This window comes from Manis pentadactyla, chromosome 3 (genome assembly GCF_030020395.1).
Source record: "Manis pentadactyla isolate mManPen7 chromosome 3, mManPen7.hap1, whole genome shotgun sequence".
Taxonomy (NCBI): Eukaryota; Metazoa; Chordata; class Mammalia; order Pholidota; family Manidae; genus Manis; species Manis pentadactyla.
In genome coordinates this window covers 158,953,439-158,976,329 of record NC_080021.1, presented here as the reverse complement: position 1 = coordinate 158,976,329, position 22,891 = coordinate 158,953,439, and the positions used below count along the sequence as shown (strand labels likewise).

General features: G+C 39.4%; 1 protein-coding gene across 5 annotated transcripts in view; it reads right to left on the bottom strand.

Moving 5' to 3' along the window:
- RCL1 (RNA terminal phosphate cyclase like 1) overlaps window positions 1–22,179 on the bottom strand; it is a 76,046-nt gene extending 53,867 nt beyond the window's left edge. For 2 of the 5 annotated variants that reach the window (XM_036928389.2, XM_036928388.2), the window contains exons 1-2: window positions 21,855–22,177; window positions 3,839–3,910 (exon numbers count right to left, since the gene is read on the bottom strand). In XM_036928389.2, the coding sequence (XP_036784284.1) occupies window positions 3,839–3,910; window positions 21,855–21,990 (208 nt within the window). In that variant the 5' untranslated portion in view covers window positions 21,991–22,177. Of the gene's footprint in view, window positions 1–3,838; window positions 3,911–21,854 lie in introns of all 5 variants that reach the window. The other 3 variants (XM_057498641.1, XM_036928387.2, XM_057498639.1) reach the window with 3 other exon arrangements.
- Between the last annotated feature and the right edge of the window lie 712 nt (window positions 22,180–22,891).

Here is a 22,891-nt window from a genome sequence, read left to right as displayed (position 1 = left end):
GAGCAATATGCCTGATGAACATAGATCCAAAAATACTCAACAAAATATTAGCAAACCAAATTCAAAAATACATCAAGAGGATCATACACAATGATCAAGTGGGATTCATCTCAGAGATGTAAGGATGGTACAACATTCGAAAATCCATCAACATCATCCACCACATTAACAAAAAGAAGGACAAAAACCACATGATCATCTCCATAGATGCTGAAAAAGCATTTGACAAAATTCAACATCCATTCATGAAAGAAACTCTCAACAAAATGGGTATAGAGGGCAGGTACCTCAACATAATAAAGGCCATATATGATAAACCCACAGCCAACATCATACTTAACAGCGAGAAGCTGAAAGCTTTTCCCCTAAGATCAGAAACAAGACAAGGATGCCCACTCTCTACACTTTTATTCAACATAGTACTGGATGAAGATCCTAGCCACTGCAATCAGACAACAGAAAGAAATAAAAGGCATCCAGATTGGTAAGAAAGAAGTCAAACTGTCACTGTTTGCAGATGACAGGATATTGTACATAAAAACTCTAAAGAATCCACTCCAAAACCACTAGAACTAATATCTGAATTCAGCAAAGTCGCAGGATACAAAATTAATACACAGAAATCTGTTGCATTCCTATACACTAACAATGAATTAGCAGAAAGAGAAATCAGGAAAGCAATTCCATTCACAATCATCAAAAAGAATAAAATACCTAGGAATAAACCTAACCAAGGAAATGAAAGACCTATACCCTGAAAACTACAAGACACTCTTAAGAGAAATTAAAGAGGACACTAAAAAATGGAAATTCATTTCACGATCTTGGCTAGAAAGAATTAATATTATCAAAAGGCCATCTTGCCTAAAGCGATCTACAGATTCAGTGCAATCCCTATCAAAATACCAACAGCATTCTTCAATGAACTGGAACAAATAGTTTTAAAATTCATATGGAACCACAAAAGACCCCAAATAGCCAAAACAATCCTGAGAAGGAAGAAGAAAGTAGGGGGTATCTCGCTTCCCAACTTCAAGCTCTACTACAAAGCCACAGTAATCAAGACAATTTGGTACTGGCATAAGAACAGACCCACAGACCAGTAGAACAGAATAGAGAGTCCAGATATTAACCCAAGCATACATGGTCAATTAATGTATGATAAAGGAGCCATGGATATACAATGGGGAAATGACAGCCTCTTCAACAGCTGGTGTTGGCAAAACTGGACAGCTACATGTAAGGGAATGAAACTGGATTACTGTCTAACTCCATACACAAAAGTAAACTCGAAATGGATCAAAGACCTGAATGTAAGTCATGAAGCCATAAAACTCTCAGAAGAAAATATAGGCAAAACTCTCTTGAATATAAACATAAGCAACTTCTTCATGAACATATCTCCCCGGGCAAGGAAATAAAAGCAAAAATGAACAAGTGGGACTATATCAAACTAAAAAGCTTCTGTTACAGCAAAGGACACACCATCAGTAGAACAAAAAGGCATCCTACAGTATGAGAGAATATATTCATAAAAGATATATCCGCTAAGGGGTTGACATCCAAAATACAGAAAGAGCTCACACACCTCAACAAACAAAAAGCAAATAATCCAATTAAAAAATGGGCAGAGGATCTGAACACTTCTCCAAAGAAGAAATTCAGATGGCCAACAGACACACGAAAAGATGCTCCACATTGCTAATCATCCGAGAAATGCAAATTAAAAACACAATGAGATATCACCTCATGCCAGTTAGGATGGCCAACACAGAAAAGACTAGGAACAATAAATGCTGGCGAAGATGTGGAGAAAGCGGAACCCTCCTACATTGCTGGTGGGAATGTAAACTAGTTCAACTATTGTGGAAAGCAGTATGGAGGTTCCTCAAAAAGCTAAAAATAGAAGTACCATTTGACCCAGGAATTCCACCTCTAGGAATTTACCCTAAGAATGCAGAATCCCAGTTTGAAAAAGACGTATTTGAAAAATATGTTTATCGCAGCACTATTTACAATAGCCAAGATATGGAAGCAACCTAAGTGTCCATCAGTAGATGAATGGATAAAGAAGATGTGGTACATATACACAATGGAATACTATTCAGCCATAAGAAGAAAACAAATTCTACCATTTGCAACAGCATGGTTGGAGCTAGAGAGTATTATGCTCAGTGAAATAAGCCAGGCAGAAAAAGACAAGTATCAAATGATCTCACTAATCTGTGGAGTATAGAAACAAAGAAAAAACTGAAGGAACAAAACAGCAGCAGACTCACAGAACCCAGGAATGGACTAACAGTTACCAAAGGGAAAGGGACTGGGGAGGATGGGTGGGAAGGGAGGGATAAGGGGAATAAGGGGCATTACGGTTAGCACACATAATGTACACAGGGGGCACAGGGAAAGCAGTATAGCACAGAGAAGACAAGTAGTAATTCTATAGCATTTTACTACGGACAGAGACTGTGTTGGGGTATGTGGTGGGGACTTGACAATGGGGGGAATCTAGTACCACAATGTTGCTCATATAATTTTATATTGATACCAAAATAAAAAAATTTTTTTTAATTTTAAAAGACTACATAACCACTAGTCAAACATAACTGCAAGTTAACCAAATGCGAACAGGTGTGTGTGTGTGTGTGTGTGCATGTGCGTATGCATGTGTTACATTATGTAAATGTCTCACTTCCCAGCTCAACCTACAGATGGGACTAGAAAAAACCAGAAGTACCTAACCTCTGAATCATCAATAAAACTTGCTGAAAAAATCTCTAGCAATTTCTAAGTAAATAAGGCAGAAAGACTAAGGGAATCATAACTTGCAAAGGGTATCTGAAGTTGCATGCCTGAAACCTGTTCTCTATCATTGAATGCAGCTACAGATCAAGTCTCATATGGTGTGAGACCACTCAGGAATCCAAGCTTGTCTTCTTTCTTTAGACAGCCAACATAGGGGAAAGTTCAGAGTTTCCTCTGTTGAATACATATACATAGGTACATAGTTCATGGAGCTGGCCAAAGGATGTCTGCCCTGGTCTCCTATACAATATAAAGGGCTTCTAATAGTAAACAAACAAAAAGTGAAAAACAACCTAAGTGTTTATCAGTAGGTAGCAGTTAAATGAATTCTCATGCATCAAAACAACAGAACACTATACCAGGCCCACTGAAATACTGAGATGGACTGCATGTGCCAGCAGGGAAAGTTCTGAGACATCTGTACAAATGAGAAAAGCTGGCTGCAGAATCATATGAAGAGCATGACCCTGTAGGTGGTTTGGAACACCGAAATGCCCATATAAGCACATGCATAAAAAGGAGACCAGGGGGACACACACCCCGGTCTGTGACCATGATTACCTCCGGGTGGGGTCCTGGTTGGGGGAGGGGGGGAAATGGAAGAGCAAACAAGTAAAGGGATTTTTTCATGTTTTGCAAATACTTGTGTAAACATATCGTAAAAAACAAAATAAATAAAATTCAGCACATATAATAACTACTACATAATTTCTTGTTAAGATGTTATTCTGACAATATAAATGAATGGACTTTGAAAAATTGTATGTAAATTTTAGGCATAAAATCTTATTGTTAAAAAAGAGGAGGTGCTTGTTTCTTGGTCTGAAATTTTCAGTCTCCCTACTTCCTTAAATCAAGTGTATGCCCCGTAAATTGACAGATTTCACATATACCTCCAGATAATTGTATCAAATAGGAAACTGGGTCTTTCCATCTGAATACAGTATTTATACCATCAAAAGGCATGAGAAATAGAAAAACATTTAAGTAGTACACATAGGTATTTTCAGGAATGGGAAGAAAAGGAGATTACCTGTTTGGTTTATTTCAATTCGAGAGCCATTAGTTATTTTATCCAAAAGCCTTATGAAGCTGGCTTCAAAATCTGTGGGCAGAAGAGAAAACCTTGTGAGGTCACCATTTCCAGAGAACACACCCATTCAGGCCCTGCAGCAGATGGTAGGTTACTTCCTGCATCACACCTGGGTTTTTCTCAGGACCTAGGTAGGATCACTGGATGAGGAACTTGAAGCAGTTACTAGCATGTATGTGTTTGGAGAACTACTAGAAACAATTCAGCTTTCATATTCCACATAAAAGAACAACTCACCAGCAATGGGACACTAACTTCAGCAGCATTAACACCCATAATGACCTGTTCTGACCTCGGGAGCACACACCAAATACAGGAGAAATAGAAGAAAGTAGGGAACAGTGTTAAAGTCAAATTCTTACTTGCTCTAGAATCCCCTAAGGGGCAGATTAAATCAAGGGCCACCCTCCAATTTCAGGAACAGTAAGAGGCCACAGTGTCTCTCCCAGTCAATAGTGCCCCTTCTCCCTTCCTCTACCATCTTACTGAATGACTGCTGTTTAACTGGATCAGTTTTTAATTTCATTACAAAGGTGCTTGAATGTAGTTTTACTGCCACCTTTTCTTAAATGCATGAAAAAAAGACTGGAACAAAAAACACTACATTTTAAAGCCAGGCAGAGAAAGACAAGTACCAAATGATTTCACTCGTATGTGGAATATAAGAACAAAGGAAAAACTGAAGGAACAAAACAGCAGTAGACTCACAGAACCCAAGAATGGACTAACAATTACCAAAGGGAAAGGGACTGGGGAGGATGGGTGGAAAGGGAGGGAGAAGAGGGGGGAGAAGAAAGGGGGCTTTACAATTAGCATGTATAATGTGGCGGGGGGCACAGGGAGGGCTGTGCAACACAGAGAAGACAAGCAGTGATTCTACAGCATCTTACTACGCTGATGGACAATGACTAATGGAGTACGTGGGGGGGACTTGGTGAAGGGGGGAGCCTAGTAAACATAATGTTCCTCATGTAATTGTAGATTAATGATACCAAAAAATAATAATAATAATGGAAAAAATAAATACATACATACACAAATAAATAAATGTAAGATCCTCTCCTCAAAAAAAAAAAAAAACACTACATTCTAATAAATGGATTTTTCCTCATGGTAGCACTTCATATGAATTTACTTTTCTTGTATAAATTTTAATGTCCAAATTTGCTTCAATTCCTTTTATGAACATATTGGTACTTAAAATATAAAAGCTGGTCATTATTTATGAGGGGGTGGGTGGAGAGAGGTATTTGATTTTAAATGTAAAATATGGAAGGAAGCAGAGTTGGGATTCACAGAGGAAAACAGGTCTTCTGGCCCTCTCCTGCGTTATCTCTCTCTTCAATCCCCTGCCCATGCACAAACACAGGAAGACAACCCTCTGTACTAAAGGCACTGTGACTGACTGCCTAATGCTTTTAGGCAGTTCTCACTCCCATAATAAACTAGCAAAGCTTCTGAGCACAAACCCTAGCAGTCACCGGAACTGATACCAAAGGGTGAGCAGAATCAGCTAAGCAATTCCCATCCACCTGTTCTGTTACTTAACATTCTCCCAGAACTCCTGTCATAGTAGATTCTGCAATTTGGACAAAGAGCACTGGACTAGAGAGAAACTCCAGTAAGTCCAAATACAAGTAATAATGTTTTAATAATGTTATAATAGTAACAGCGGCAGTACATTAATGCTTACCTTACAGCCAGCCATTCTCTCAATGCCAAGGCAGGAAGTTTAAGTCCCATTTCACAGACGACTGAGGCTCAAGAATGATGACTGGCAAGTGAGTTGGGCCCAGGTCTGCCCTTCTCCAAAATCCATGCTCTTAACCACACCATGACATTAGTTTGCCTAACTCACTTTAATCCCTCAGAGCCAACCACCTTCTAGAAAATCATGGTACCTTTTTAACTGCAGGCAGTGACTTACTGAAGGATCCTGCAGACAATTTAATGGGACCCCAATCAATACTTTTTAAATGATTAGAACAGAGTAAGTGATATCAGAGAAACTGTATATAGCAAGGGTAACTTCAGTCTCAGTTTCACATACGCTTGTATGCATACTAGACTGTGATGTAACTAGCATCACAGGAGTTTCAAAGTATCTCAACTACAAAACTGAACCAGAAATTAGTTCTGCAGTCTTTTTACGTAAAATAGTCTATTTTTAAAAATCAAGCATAATACATATCACAACACTACTTTCCTACTTACGTTTATGGCAAATGCAAGCTACTCTGCACAAAAAAGGAAAACACTTTCCTAAGTGGGGGAAAGAAACAAGCATTTATTAATAAAGCCCAACATTAAACTCCACAAGATCAAACTCCAGATTAAATCTGTAATTGTACAGATTAGGGAGATAAAAAGCATGACTTTAGGGAAAATTTCTTTTTTTTTTTTTTGCAATCTCCAAGTGCTCTTAAGCATGAACACAGTTAAAAATGCCCAGCAGAGGGGCATTAGTAGGAACAGAATGGGCACATAAAGAGACCTCCAGGCAGGACCATCCCCTGATCAGAGCAAATGGGTGCTTCAGAGCAGTGTTTCAAAGAAACAAACTCAGAGCTAGTTCTGGAATCCCGGCAACAGTGAAGATATAGCTCCATCACCTGGTACAAAAAAGATCTCAAGTCCATCTAACAATAGTTAAGACCTAAGTTCCCAAAATTCAGTAAGACAAGATGTACAGGATTCCTTGCCCCCTTACTTCCCTCACACCCTCTGTGACTCCTCTCTCTTCAAGACTGCTCCCAGGGTACAGAATTTCACATATCTAAAAAACATTAGCAGAAAAGTCCAAAAATAAGCACAATTTTACATTGTTTAGGAACGCATAATCAAATAATAAAGTTATAAAGACATCAACATGAACAGCATAATAGTCAGAAAAGTGGCTACCACTAAAGGGGCATGGAAGGGAGTATAAATGGAAGAGGCTCCATACATGTGGGCAGTGTTCTCTATTCATTGACCTGGAAGGGTCACACAGATGTACATTTTATAATCCTTTAAGCACTATTTTTATGTCTTACACATTGTTTAATGTTATTGTATTTCACATTTTAAAAAATTTGTACTGTAAGACAACCTCAGGATTCCTTAACTACCACCTCCCATGTCTAATACCATCCCCTCTCTGGCCCCCCAAAATGAGCTTATCATATTTTTAAAGGGTAACTAAAAGGTAGTGGCAGTCTTCAGCCTGACCCATGCCTCACTAAGAAAGGCAAAACCATGTCTCAAAGAAGGAAAGTGAGAGAAGGAATACAATATAAAAATCTATACTTAGAAACAAGGAGCAAATCTCACTCAATACAGTTTCAACTTAAAAGTATTATAACAACTTAAATATTTAAAAATTAGTCTGCCTACTGGCACATCTACATATCAGAACAATTTGCAGCCTTCATAAGGTTTTTTTATATACTGACATGAATCATCTCCATGGTATACCGAACAAAAAAAAAGTAATATGCAAAAGATCATTTGTGTGAAAAAGGAAAAACTGCATATATATTTGCTTATTTATGGAGAAAAATAAAAGCCCTAAAAAGAAACACAACAAACTTAATACAGGTTACTTCAAGGGAAGGAAGATTTGGAAAGACTCATAGAGACAGATTTTGTAAGCCCTTTTGTTCCCTTTGAATTTCATGCCATGTGTATGTGTTTCTTAAAATACATAAAATTTAAATAAAAAAGGACACATGAAAGTACTGTAACACAATTAAATTGCCAATAAACCTGCTCTCATTAAATAGCCTACAAAAGATCTTATAATACTATGCAGCCATTAATAGGATTTTTAAATATTCATTTAATTACATGAGGAAATGCTCACATTATACTAAGGAAAAAATTTAAAAGCAATATATGCAATGTGATGTCAATTTCTTTAGAGAAATAATCGAAAGATGACAAACTATTAACATGTGAAATTAGGGGTCATTGTTTTCCTCATTAAATCCAAAAAGGAAGAAATTACAAACACCGAATTCTGAGAATAAATTAAAAGCTGTCCACTCACTTGGAAGCAATGTATAAAAAATATGTATTTTTTGTATTTATGTATAATATGCAATTATATACCTGGTAAGTAAATTATATTTTAACTTAAACATATAAAACCTTTCCTAAATTATGAACACAAAAAGAAAAATAGTGCAGAGTGTAAAATATCTTGAACCAAATGTCAATTTCATCACAATATGAAGCAGTCTACCAAAAAAACTACATATCTTAGTAATAAAGAAAACGAAAAGCAAGAACAAAATGAACTCAGATTTTAGAAACAACAAAATTATAAGCCAAAAGAAAATAATCTCAAAAGAACACAAAGTGCAAAATGTAGGAAAAAAATCAAGTAATTAAGAAAACAACACAAGTCTCATTCATTAGTAAAAGGAAAGAAAATGTGAATAAACAGAAATAAAAATAACATAATTTTAAAAATTAAGAGCTTTTGTGACTAACTATTCTCTATTACTTCCTAATACATTTAGAATTAGGATATATAGCTATATAAAAATCTGACAAATCAAAAGCGATAAAACAAATAATAAAAACAAATGTGTAGAGATAACTTCAATTGTAAAACATTTCAGAGCAAGCACCACATGCAAAAAAATTAAATTATAAATTAACCTCATTTAATGAGAACAAATGAAAAATTCCAAATAAAATCTTAGAAAAGAGACTGGTATACTTTCTTTTTTTACTGTCCACTATGATTAAGAAGGATGCACCCCAGGGATGTACTACAGATAAAACAAAAGGAAAACTACAACATAATTAAATACAAAAACGGGGAAAAAAACAAGTAACTAGCTTAATAGCTATGGAAAAGGCACCTGGTAAAACTCCATATCGACTTCTCAGTAAAATTCTTTTTTAAAAAGTATGATGAATGAATTTATTTACTGTAATAGAGTTTATATATAAAAACAGAAGCCTTACCATCTGCCTACTTGAGAAGAGGGATCTGAGAGGCTGAGAAGCTTAGAGGGGCATTTGATAAATTTCAGGGCTCAGGAGACAAAAGACTACAGTCCAGGGCCCACCAGGGAAGGGAAGGTGCCTCATAAAACCCCATGCTTTGAGTTGGGAACTGAGAGATCTGAATTCTGAAATTCCTGGAATAAACACTGGTTCAAGATGTAATAATTTAATGAACTATTATATTCAATTTGTCCATGTTTTATTTAAAATTTCTCATAAGCAAAACTAGCCTACAAGATTGTTTTCCCTTTTAACTATTCTTTTATCATTTTGTGATTAAAATGATAATGTTCTCTTAAAAAAAACAAAAAAAACAGAAGCCTTACAAGTTCCAGGAGAATGTCTTCATGGCCTTGGGGTAGGCAAAGATTTCTTTAAAAGGACATAGGAATACTTATAAATTGGACTGCATTCAAGTAGATATTGCTCAACAAAAGACACCAGTAAGAGTGACTTGTGAAAACCCAAGTCTGAGAGTGGACAAGATATTTGCAATACTTTAACACAAAATACAAAAGTTGTGGCCTATTAATAAAATGTAGTATCATGATACAACAATGAAAATCAACAAACTACTGCTGCTACACAGAGATGAATCTCACAAACACAATACAGAACTAAAGAATCCAGGTGCACATGCAAAATACTTGCTCTAGGATTTCACTTATATAAATAATAGTTAATATTTCAGAAACCAACTCTCTGGTGTAAAAAGTCAATATACTGTTTACATTGGAGGTGGAAGGAAATGGTGTGATTGGGACAAAGCATGAGAAGTATTTTAGGGGGTGATGGTTGTTTTATTTCTTGACATGGCTACATGGGTATAACTCCCACTTGCAGTAGGTTCCCAGCTCCAGGCAAGTTCAGTTTGAATTTGATGAGACCAAATAACAATGGAAAGTTGGGGGTATAAGGGTTTATACCAAGCTTTATTCAGTGGCAGATCAAGTGCTAGGATCACATCCACATCCTGCAAGTCTGCATGCAGCAAGCCCATCTCCTTCTCTGCCTCTGCTCCAGGCTCTGCACCCAGCACTGAGTAGAGCACTTTATATAACAACACAGCCAATAATGGCTTATTGCCAATACATGGGCAAGCATGAGCCTGCACAGTAGGCCAAGTATTACATCATTACATGTGCACAGTGAGCAAGTAGATTAGGATCAGGTGAAAATCCTGGCCATGGAACTTCCATTTTTCCCTTACATGGGTATATCTACTTGGTAAATAATTCATCAACCATACACTTATAGTTTGTATACTTTTCTTAATATGTAGTATACCTTGATAAACATTTATTTTTTAAATGAAAAGCCAAAGAAATAATACTTTAAGAAATCTGAAAAAAAAAAAAAGAAAACCAATCCTTTCTTCATGAAATTTACTGTGGCACTAGAAATGCCTATAGATATATCTTAAGAAGAAAAAAATGACAAAAGATGTTAATACAAGGAAGAAATATCAATTAAGAGATAGGCTATCTTATAGAGGATTAAGCAAGAGGATTTCACATATTTTGACCCCACATTCCCATTTTTTTCTTTAAAGCATTGTCACTGACCTAGCAATTCCACATCTAGAACTCTAGTCTGCAGAAACAGAAGTACGCTAGGATACATGTACACAAATTTTTACTGGTGCTTTATTATAATAACACTGATTACTTTTTTGTCCCATACATTAAAATTTTTCCAGATATTCTGCTCTGTTTATATAAAAACCTGTAAAAGAAACAAAATCAACAAAGAGCAGCTTAATTCTCTGATTTTTATAACCATTTGCATCCAAATTCTTCAGTTCCAGTCCTCTTCTTCACAAACACACAGGGGTGAGGCAATCTCTTTCTAGCCCTAAGTCACTAGAGCATTTCCTCTACCTCAGAAAATTACTAGAAACAGAGCAGGACAACATTATATAATAATAAGAGTCAATCCACCAAAAAAACATTTAGCAAACCTAAATGTACCAAACAACAAAGTTGCAAAATATATAAAGCTAAAATTGCTCAAACTGAAAGGAGAAAGACAAATCCACAGTTACAGTTGAAGACTTCAATACTCTTCTCTCAATGATCAATAGAACTAGACAGAAAATCACAAGGACATGGAATTCAACAATGCCAACAACCAAATGGATCTAATCAACAATTATGGAACATTCTACCAGAATACACATTCTTTCCAAGTGCCCAAGGAATATATAACAAGATAGACTATATTTGGGCCATAAGAAAGAAAAAAAAACCTCAACATTTAGAAGAATTAAAATCATACAGAGCATGTTTTCCAACCATAATGGTATCAAATTAAAGTCAATCATAGAAAGGTAACAGGAAAATAAACCTACATTTGGAAACTAAACAATATACTTATAAATAATCCATGGATCAGAGAGGACATCTCAAAGGAAAGAAAAAACACAACAACCTAAATGAAAATTAAAAAACGACATGTCAAAATTTGTGGGACACAAGCAGTGTTGAAGGGGGAGTTTACTGCACTAAAGCATACTTTAGAAAAGAGAGTTCCCAAAAATCTAAGCCCCACCTCAAGAACTTAGAAGAAAGAGCAACATAAATCCAAAGTGAAGGAAGGAAATAATAAAAACAAGAGCAGAAATAGAAAGAAAAACAATACAGAAAAATCACTGAACGAAAGACATGGTTCTTTTAAAAGACTGATAAAACTGACTAACCTCCAGCAAGAATGACAAAAAAAAGAAACAAATCACCAATAACGGCAATGAACTAATGGATATCACTATAGATCCTGCAGATATTAAAAGGCTAATAAGGGAATGCTGTGAACAACTCTACCATAAAATTTAACAATTTAGATGAAATGGACCACTTCAACAAAAAACAATTACAATATACCATATGAAATTGATCATTTGAATAGTCCTATAACTATTCAGCAAACTAGATGCATAATTTTTTAAATCTCCCAAAAAGATCTCTATAGGTTCATATGACTCCACTGGAGAAATATGCCATTGAAAGAAGAATTAAAAATGATTCTACACAATCCCTTCCAGAAAACAGAAAAGGAAACAAAAACAGTTTCCAGTTAATTTGAAGCTAGTATAACTCTAATACCAAAACCAGACAAAGACAGTAAAAAGAAGGAAAACTACAGATCAGTATCACTTATGAATACATACCAAAAATCCTTAACATGATTCTAGCAAATAAAATTCAGCAACATGCAAAGAGAATTACACACCATGATGACCAAGGGGTTTATTCCAGGAACATTTGAAAATTGATCAATGCAATAACAACATATTAACAGGCTAAAGAAGAAAAATTATAAGATCACAACAATTGGTGCAGAAAAAGCACTGGACAAAATATAGCAACCATTCATAACTGTAAAAAAAAAGTTAGAAAAATAGGAATAGAAGGGAACTTCCTCAACTTGATAAAGAAAAAAATCTAAAAACATATATACAGCTAACATTATACTCAGTGGCAAAACACTGGATGCTTTCCCCCAACTGGATGCTTTCTGCTCTCATCACTCTTAACATAGTACTAGAAATTCTAGCCTGTGCAATAAGAAGAAAATAAAGGACATAAAGTTCAGAAAAGAAGAAATAAAACAACTCATATTTGCAGAAGACATGACTGTCTACATGGAAAATCCATAAGAATCTAAAAAAAAAAAACACCCAGAATAAGTAAATTCAGTAAAGTTGCAGAATATAAGATAAACATTTTTTAATGAATTGTATTTCTAAATAATAGCAACAAACACATGGAGATCAAAATTAAAATTATTATCCCATTAAAAAAGTGAAATATTTAGGTGTAAATCTAACAAAATGTGTACAGGGCTTGTATACTAAAATCTACACAATGCCAATAAAAGAAAGCACAGGCAATCGAAGTAAATGGAGAGAATCATATACTGTTTGTGGACTAGAAGACTCAGTGTAAGAAAGACGGCAATTCTCCCCAAATTGACATAGAGGTTTAACATAGTTCCTGTCAAAATCCTACCAATAATTTTTCCTAGAGATAGACAAGATCTTTCGAAAACTTATGTGGAAAGGTAAAGGAACTAGAATAGCTGAAATTATCATGAAAAATAAGAATAAAGTTGGAGGATCAGCCTACACAATTTCAAACCTATTCTATAGGTAAAGTAATCAAGACTGGTATTGGCAAGAGGACAAATAGATCAGTAGAACAGTATCAGAAAGAGACCCACACAAATATGTCCAGCTGATTTTGTGCAAATGTGACTAAATGGAAGAAACATAGCTGCTTCAACAAATGGTGCTAGAGAAATGGACATGCACAGGCAAAAAAAAAAAAAAAATTAACCTCCACCTAAGTTTTAAATCCCATGCAAAAATTAACTTAATAGAACCCTTAGAAGAAGACAAAATCTTCAAGATCTAGGACTACCCAAAGAGTTCTTAGACTCGACACCAAAAGCACAAACCCAAAAAGAAAAATTTGATAAATTCTATTTCATTAAATGAAAATTTTTCCTCTGCAAAAGACCATAGTAACAGAAAAGACAAGCTATAGTGTGGGATAAAATAATAGCCAACTACATGGAAAGTACTCTCAAAATTTAACAATAAAAATAAACAATCCTACTACAAAATGGGCAAAAGACAGGAAGACATTTCACCAAAGAGACTATGTACATGACAAACAAGCACATGGAAAGATGCTCAACAGCATTATCCATTAGGAATATACAAATTAACACTACAAGATAGGACTAATACACCTACCAGAATGGCTAAAATTTTTAAATAGTGACAACACCAAATGCTAGAGAGCATGTAGAGAAAATGGATCACTCATACATTGCTGGTGGCATAAAATGGTATATAAAATATAAAATTACAACACCACACTGGAAAACAGTTTGACAGGTTCTTAAACATGCCATAAAACCCAGCAACTGTACTCCTGGGCATTTATCCCAGAGAAAGACTTAATGTCCACATTAAAATCTGTATATCAATTTTATAGCAGCCTTATTCATAATGGAAAAAAAAAAAACCTGTAAGTAATCCAGATATCCTTCAGCAGGTGTATGGTTAAAAAAACAGTGGTACTTTCAAACCATGGAATACTACTGAGCAAGAAAAAGAAGCAAACTTGATAAAAACTACATCTTAAATCTCCAGAGAATGTCCAAAGAACCTTGCTGAGTGAAAAAAAACTAACTGCAAAAAAATTACTATTTAATTCCATCTACATACCATTCTTCAAATGACAAAATTACAGGAACAGAGAACAGATTAGTGACTGCTGAGTGTTAAAAAGTGGGTGGGGAAAGGAAGAAAGTGGGTGTGGCTATAAAAGGACAATCTGAGGAATCCTTGTGGTGATGGAAACAGTGTCTTCACGTATCAATGCCAGTATCTGGTTATGATACTGTACATCTTCCCAGATGTTACCATTCAGGAACTGGATAAAGTGTAGACAGATTCTCCAGATGATATTTATTAAAACTGCATGTGAATCTATAATTATCTCAAAATTAAAAGTTCAGTTTTTAAAAAAGATGGTACATAGTTGCATCTGGAATAGTAATTTACAGCTTCCAAGCAACAGTAGGTCTGGAATTTGACCATTAGAATTTTGGCATTTGTCTTTAAAATTTTTAAAGATGCATGTCTTGGTTTGGGCAGCCAAAAATAATCACATGAGAGCAAACTTTAACAATCAATAGAGGCACAGGAAAGCAGGTTCCTAATCAATGAGACAATATTCCATCTACTATCATTAGTATAGTCATCAGGCCTTTCCCAATTCCAGTTATCTATCAACAGCTCTGAGTCTCAGGCTATAGTGGAAGACATACAGGCACAACCTTGTAGTACCGTAAGACATGTATTCGTTTTTTGTTTCTGGTTCTTGGGACAGAGCTCCTGAAACCTGTGGAGGTTCCAAAATGATGGGTGTGTCCTTTACAAGTTACCCAGAAGGAGCCCCTTTTGAGCACACCAGAGTTTGTTCTGCTCAGGTGACTTAGGGAGGGGCCCCCTTTCCCTGTGGGATCTGATGTTATCTTGGTGTAGACGGTGTTAGAACTGAATTAACTTTGTAGGACACCCAGTGGATGTCGCTGGGAATTGGAAAATTGCTTTGTGCAGGAAAAAGCCATATATCTGATATCAAAAGTATTGAGAGTAGAGGAGAAAAATAAAGCTTTCCCTTATAATCCTTCTTTTAGAAGATTCAATTTATTAACAGCCAGATTTATCCCCAAAACAATGGGGATACCAAAAGATGTTTTCCTTTCAAAGGATCTCTCTGTAGCATGTTTCTGCAGCACATTTTCAAGAATTTTTTTTATTAAAACTCTCAAACTACACTTACCCCTCCTTTTTCAGAATTTCATCTGCTTAAGCCATGTGCAGCACTCCCATGGAACCAAGTAACTCCTCTCCAATTGCACAGGGGAAGACAGGCTTAGTCAGATGACCTCTTCAACTTGGGTAGTGGGAGTCCTGTGTCCTAACGAACTGCTAAAGCAGTGCTCCTTCCAAGTTCACCTTGCTGTGTTCCACTTTGAGCAAACAATTACATTCTTAATGTAATTATTTACATTTGGACCTCACCTTACATAGAACTTGTTAACTCAATCTAACCCTCCGAGACACCGTCATGAAATCCAGAGAGAGCCAGAGGCACTTCGGACAGCAGCTTTCTAACATGATGAAGAACATCCAAGTCTACAAGCAGTTAGGTGGGAAAACAGGTCCTCCAGGCCAGAGCTGGCTGCAGTCTCTTTCCAGCTCTGTCACTCGGTGGATGTTCAGCTTCACCAGCTTTCTTACTTAACTATGTCTTGGCTGCCTTACATTCAGTAAAAAACAACAAAGAAAGTATTTATTTTCTCACTGACAAGAGTAGACTGAGACAACATAATTGTTCAAGTTCCTCACAAGTGAAGTAAAAACTACACATGTGGCTGTATAATTAAAACTCATTCCAGGATCATCTTTCTTTGGGATTCAAATTCTTCTCATTGCTAGAGAACCAAGATGGTGGCGTGAGTAGAGCAGTGGAAATCTCCTCCCAAAACCATATATATTTTTGAAAATACAACAAATACAACTAATCCTAAAAGAGAGACCAGAAGACACAGGACAACAGCCAGACTACATCCACACCCACGAGAACCCAGTGCCTCGCGAAGGGGGTAAGATACGAGCCACGGCCCGGCAGGACCCGAGTGCCCCTCACCCCAGCTCCCGGCGGGAGGAGAGGAGTCAGAGCAGGGAGGGAGAGGGAGCCCAGGACTGCTAATCACCCAGCCCTAGCCATCTGCACCAGAGCGCAGACAAACAGTGCATGCGTGGGGTGCTGGATACTAGGGAAGCAGGACAGTAAGACCTGTGAGCGGGTCCTTGCAGCCGGCACATGGGGGACAAAGAAAAGCGAGTGCTTTTTGGAAGTCTTAAAGGGACAAGGACCCCACAGCTGGACGGAAGCATCCTGGGACACTTAGTCTAGCAGCTGTGAATCCTGGGGAACTCTGGGTGCCTGAACCCCCGCAGCGCAGCTCAGAGGCCCCCCACGGAGATAAACAGCCTCCTGCCTGTTCCCCCTCTGACGCGGCTCCGCCATATTGGGGCAGCAGCCTGAGGCAGGCCACGCCCACAGCAACAGCGGAGATAAACTCCATAGCGGCCGGGCAAGAATTAGAAGCCCCGTCTGCGCGCAGCTGCCCAGCACAAGCCACTAGAGGCCACTGTTCTCCCAGGAGAGGAAGGCCATAAACTGGCAAGAAGGGACTTTCTCTTATCCAACACACACGCCAGCTCCCCACAAATATATCTATTGCCATGAAAAGGCAGAAGAAATTGATACAGACCAAGATCACAGAGGCAAACCCTGAAAAGGAGATAGACCCAACCAGTCTTCCTGAAAAAGAATTAAAAATAAAGCTCATAACCATGCTGATGGAGCTGCAGAGAAATATGCAAGAGCTAAGGGATGAAGTCCGGAGGGAGGTTACAGACATTCGGAGGGAGATTACAGAAATGAAACAATCTCTGGAAGGATTTATAAGCAGAATGGATATGATGCAAGAGGCCACTGATGGAATAGAAACCAGAGAACAGGAACACAGAGAAGCTGACGCAGAGAGAGATAAAAGGATATCCAGGAATGAAACAATATTAAGAGAACTGTGTGACCAATCCAAAAGGAACAATATCCGCATTATAAGGGTACCAGAAGAAGAAGAGAGAGAAAAAGGAATAGAAAGAGTATTTGAAGAAATAATTGCTGAAAACTTCCCCAAACTGGGGGAGGAAATAATCGATCAGACCATAGAGTGTACAGAACTCCCAATAGAAAGGACCCAAGGAGGACAACACCAAGACACATAATAATTAAAATAGCAAAGATCAAGGACAAGGACAGAGTTTTAAAGGCAGCTAGAGAGAGGAGAAAAGTCACCTACAAAGGAAAACCCATCAGGCTATCATCAGACTTCTCAACAGAAACCTTACAGGCCAGAAGAGAATGGCATGATATATTTAATGCAATGAAAGAGAAGGGCCTTGAACCAAGGATACTGTATCCAGCACGACTATCATTTAAATATGAAGGAAGGATTAAACAATTCCCAGACAAGCAAAAGTTGAGGGAATTTGCCTCCCACAAACCACCTCTACAGGGTATTTTAGAGGGACTGCTCTAGATGGGAGCACTCCTAAGACTAAATAGACGTCACCAGAGAAAATAAAATCACAGCAAAGAAAGCAGACCAACCAAATACTAACTAAAGGCAAAAAATAAAATCAACTACCCACAAAAGCAGTTAAAAGAAGCACAAAAGAGCACAGAATAAAACAACCAACATATAAAGAACGGAGGAGGAGGAATAAGAAGGGAGAAAAATAAAGAATGACCAGAGAGTGTTTAAAATAGTTCAATAAGTGAGTTAAGTTAGACAGTAAGATACTAAAGAAGCTAACCTTGAACCTTTGGCAACCACAAATCTAAAGCCTGCAATGGCAGTAAGTACATATCTTTCAGTAATCACTCTAAATGTAAATGGACTGAATGCACCAATCAAAAGACACAGAATAATAGAATGGATAAAAAAGCAAGACCCATCTCTATGCTGCTTACAAGAGACACACCTCAAACCCAAAGACTATAGGAACAAAGAAAGACTGAAGGACCAAAACAGCAGCAGAATCATAGAACCTAAGAATGGACTAACAGTTACCAAAGGGAAAGGGACTGGGGAGAAAGGGAGGGAAGGGAGGGATAAGGGTGGGGAAAAAGAAAGGGGGCATTACAATTAGCATGTATAATGGGGGGGGGGGACACAGGGAGGGCTGTGCAACACAAAGAAGACAAGTAGTGATTCTACAGCATCTTACTACACTGATGGACAGTATAGTAATGGGGTTTGTGGGGGGGATTTGGTGAAGGGAGGACCCTAGTAAACATAATATTCTTCATGTAATTGTAGATTAATGACAACAAAAGAAAAAAGAAAAAAAAAAGAAAGAAAAATTCCTAGCAATAAAAAAAAAAATTCTTCTCATTATAGACAATCCCTCTGTGTTGGAAGGAGGCAGTTTTATTTAAGAAATTAACTTATTTGCCTGAAGTCACAGAGTTTGACCTGTGTCTCATCCCCTTCTAAATCCTCGTGTAGTTTTCTAGGTACCACATGCTGCTATTCCCAACCATTAGGGATATGGGGAAAAGAAAAGGCTTAATATTCAGAACTAAGTCCAGCAGGCCAGGGTTTTTCAACATCAGCACTACTGGCACTTTGAATAGAATAATTCTTTGTGTGGGGAGCTGTCTGGTGCATTATAGAATGTTTGGTGTCATCCTTGGGCTTGACCCCCTAGATGCCAGGAGCAGGCTCCTAGTTTGTGACAACTAAAAATGTCTCCAAATGTTGTCAAATGTCCCCTGGGGAACAAAAGTACCTCTGGTTGAAAACCACTACATTGTACATATAACACACAAATATTTGGAAGCTATCACCTAAAAGAAAACCTGTAGACTGAAAAGATAAGACAAAGAAAAGGAATAATTCTCTTTATATATTTGAAAAGTTTCCACATAGAAAGCAGGAACAGATTTCAGATGCTAGAGGGCAGAACTATACCCAAAGAAGTTGCATAATAATAAAACAACAAGCTAACAGCCATTCTTCCTACATGCCAGACACTGTTCAGTGTACTTTGAAATATTGTTTCATTTAATATTCACAATGACTCTGTGAAGTCAGTAGTACTGGCCTAACTTTACAGATGAAAAAACTGAGGCTCAGATATGTTGCTCAATGTTAAAGAGCTAATAGCAAAGCAGAACAAGAACTCAAATCAAGGTCTAACTCTGAGCCCAGGCTCTTAGCCATCAAGCTACTAAGACCATGACAAATTAAGGACTTTACCTCAAAATAATAAAGAAAATAACTTTTGGCTTAAAAGCTGTTTCTTTCACCAACAATGAATCCTGCAGTCACTATCTCAATCCTATCTGTCCAGATCAGAAGCAGATCCATAAAACCTTCCTTCATTTTCCCTGTGGAACTCTCTGCTCTAATTCTGCTGAGTCCCTCTAAAACATTCAGCTCTTCTTACAGCAAGTTACTCAAGCTACTCCTTCAAGCTCTTCCTTCTTAGAAAACTACTTGAGAGTGAGGCAACCAGCTTCTCACCTTTATATCCCCACAAAGATTTGCACATACTCAATAGACCTTTAAGGGGCTCAATAAACCTTTTCTGAATGACTGCCCCTGAAGCAGAAAGCCTTTGCCACCACCCTCCAAAGCCCACGCCAGGAGGGATGTTGAAGCAAGCACCTTCAAGAGATGTGAATTCTTACACTTGAGCTGAAGACTTTACTGAAACTGAATATGCACTGAGTTTTTTCCAACTCTCAGAATCTGAGTCAGGGATAGTCAGAAAGGAATAGAAGATGCCTGACAAGGCCCACTGGCTGCATCTCATCTAGCTACTAAGGACTCGCTTGACTGTGACTACGCATCATGTGTCAGAGGTGTATGTATTTATGTGCATGCGTGCATGTATATATGCATATATACATACATGCATGTATACATGTATATTTATGAATGCATGCATATATGCATATCTCAGTTCCCTCTATAAGAAATTAAACAAACATCAATAAGATTTCTGAGGCCTTGAAGCCAGCTCAAAGAGATCTAAATTAGGCGCCTCATTTTTTCCCTGGTATATTAATAAGGTAAGACAAATAATGTTCTACACAGTGTTTACCATAAAATAGCATATCTGCCAACAAGTACTACCTCCTCCAGGTACCAGGGTCTGGCATCCTTTCAGACAAGTGCCAAGTGGCAAAGTCCTGTTGCAAGAAATAGGAGTTTGCATCTGTGGCATTGAAGGGGGGAGAGAGGGATGATGCATACTTTGAACATTAAATATTAGTTCGGAGGACACCTGTCAGGAGACAAACACTAAATTGTACTGATTTCCCTGAGAAATCTCAGGTCTCCAGACTAAACCACATTTATTCCTCTAGAGAGAAAGAAAAAAAAAAAGCTATGTCCAGCGTTCATAGAAAAAGCCTGTCTTCTTACCATATCCAGCTAGTGCAAGTTCTCTAGGCTCACCTGGAGTGAGGGAGAGCTGGCTGCGAATGCCACAGAGTAGAGCCATCAAGTAACTGCTCTGCCCAAGCAGACTCAAAATAATAGCAAGAGATGTTGAGGGGAAGAGCATCTGGCATAAACCACTCTAGAGGTCCCTCCTTAGCTTCCCCAGTGTTTCTGCCCAGTAGAACAAGGACCAGAATCAGGTACCAACACAAGTCCTTCCTGGTCACCAGATTCCTCACCACAGTATGGAGGGGCTTCTGGTTCTTTCCTTCCTAACTTTCTATCCCCATCAATGACACGGCATTTTCCCCTTATGTGCAACCAATCACCACTGAAAAGAGGCAGAAATCAATAACTGTCCAGAAAATACATTCAGATGATGAAATGGACTGGCCGCCTACTGCAATGAGCCAGTGCAAAATTAAACATTTCCACACAACCAAGAAAGCTTCCAGGACCAACCACAAACCCTCTCCTTCAATTTGCAGATAGGTTTTTCCTTTTTTTCTTTAACTGGGTCTCCCAATTTGGGATAACTATACAGGAGCTTTAAATGCAGGGGGTCAGTTAAAATTCGGCACCATTTAACTCGATATGGGTTTAAATGGGGCCTATTTTTAATCTATCCATCTTTGTAGGGCGAAAGGGGGCTTGGAAACCTGTAGTTTAGCGCTTGTCACCAACCCTCTACTAAAGTCAAGGCAATTAGGCCCATAACTGTAAAAATTTCTCTCAAAGCTCCTGTCCTACGCACTTCAATCACAGTCACTGCTGAACAACAAACAGAGTTTTTAAATATTATTTAATCCACACCCAAGGAGAAAGGCTTGAGAGCAGCCAAGAAATCATGGCGACATGGACAGGCTGTGTCCAAGGCGGCAGCTGTTTCTGAGACCTGTTTTGGGACAGGGCACGGAACCAACCAGTGGTACTTTTCTCTCCAAATCTTCTCCATCTTTACATCTGTCCATTCAACACATTTAGGTCCAACAAACTGTTTTTCTCCTTTGAGCGGTTTATGGGGAGGGCAAGAGGGACTGAAGGCAAACGAGGGGCGACGCCTGGGATATACTGCAACACGCAACGCTGGAAAACGTGCAGCTGTTTACTACCAGCGTCCCGGAGACGCCGAGCGCTACGCGCACGTGAGCACACCTCCCCCGGGGCCGGACCCCGTCTCCCTTGAGCTTCGCGCTAGTTCGGAGGTGGGGGCGACAGGCCTCTCGCCCTACCCAACGCTCCGCGGAATGAGGACGCTCCCCGCGCGCCAGCCCCCGGGGCAGCAGTTCCGTCTCCCCTCGGTCCCCACCACCACCCCGCATGCCGCGCACCGCCCGCCGCGAGTTACCTCGAAGGCCAGGGTTGTCGTCTCTGGCCCGAATCTTTCGGATTTTGACAGGCCGTCCGCTCAGGGTGGACAGGACGAGACGTTGGCGCAAGAAGTTGCAGCCCGTGAAGCTGAGGGAGTGTGCCTGGGTCGCCATGTGCGCGCGCTCCGCAAAGGCGCGGGCCACCAGGACGCGGCGACTTCGAACGGGCGTTAAGGGTCGCGACCCGAGCAGCGGAGGCGACAGTGGCGGTGGCCACCCAAGTTCCCTCCCTCAGCCCCGCAGCCCCCGGCGCGTCCACGTGGTTTGGAACAGGAAGACGGAGAGACGAGACACCGGGTCAGAGGGGAGCGGGGCGGAGCCAGCGGTCACCTCCCCGCCTCCGCGCCCGGCTTGGGGCGGCCCCCGCGCGTGGCCACGCCGCTATTGGCCCGCACAGGAACAGGGCGGTGCCCTGCCGCGCTGCCATTGGGCCGCGCTGGGGCTGGGCGGTGTCTGGGCCACGCCGCCATTGGGCCGCTCTGGAGCTGGGTAGTGCGCGGGCCCCGGCAACAGCGCGCCACGGGAGGGAGCGCGTTGTGGGGCACCCTGCGAGCCAAGGCTCTGCAGCCTGTCTTCTCCAGCATCTTCGTGGGGTCGCTCCCGGCGTGGGGGGAAGGGGAGGCGACGAGCTGGTTCTGGGTCCTACTACTTATCCGCTATTTAACTTCACTACTTACGGCAACCCCTGAAATGTGGATGGTATTATCTCCCCCTCCTTTTTCTTGTTGAAAGACAAAACGGGATTGGCGCGCTTACCCTGTTGCAGACACCGTGCTGAGAGCGCTGCTGGCGCTATCCCCTCGCTCCCCACTTGTAACCCTTGGAGGTACTGGCATTCCCGCCTTATACATTGGGAAAGACTCCAGGATCATTGCAAAGCTGGAGGTGGCACGGTGCGCTAGAACCCGAGTCTTCCGAGATACCAAGCCATTGCTTATGTTATGAGACGCCAAGCTTTGCCTCTTTCACACCCTTCTCTTCATTTACATTCACCGCGCTTCATGCCAAGTGGGGT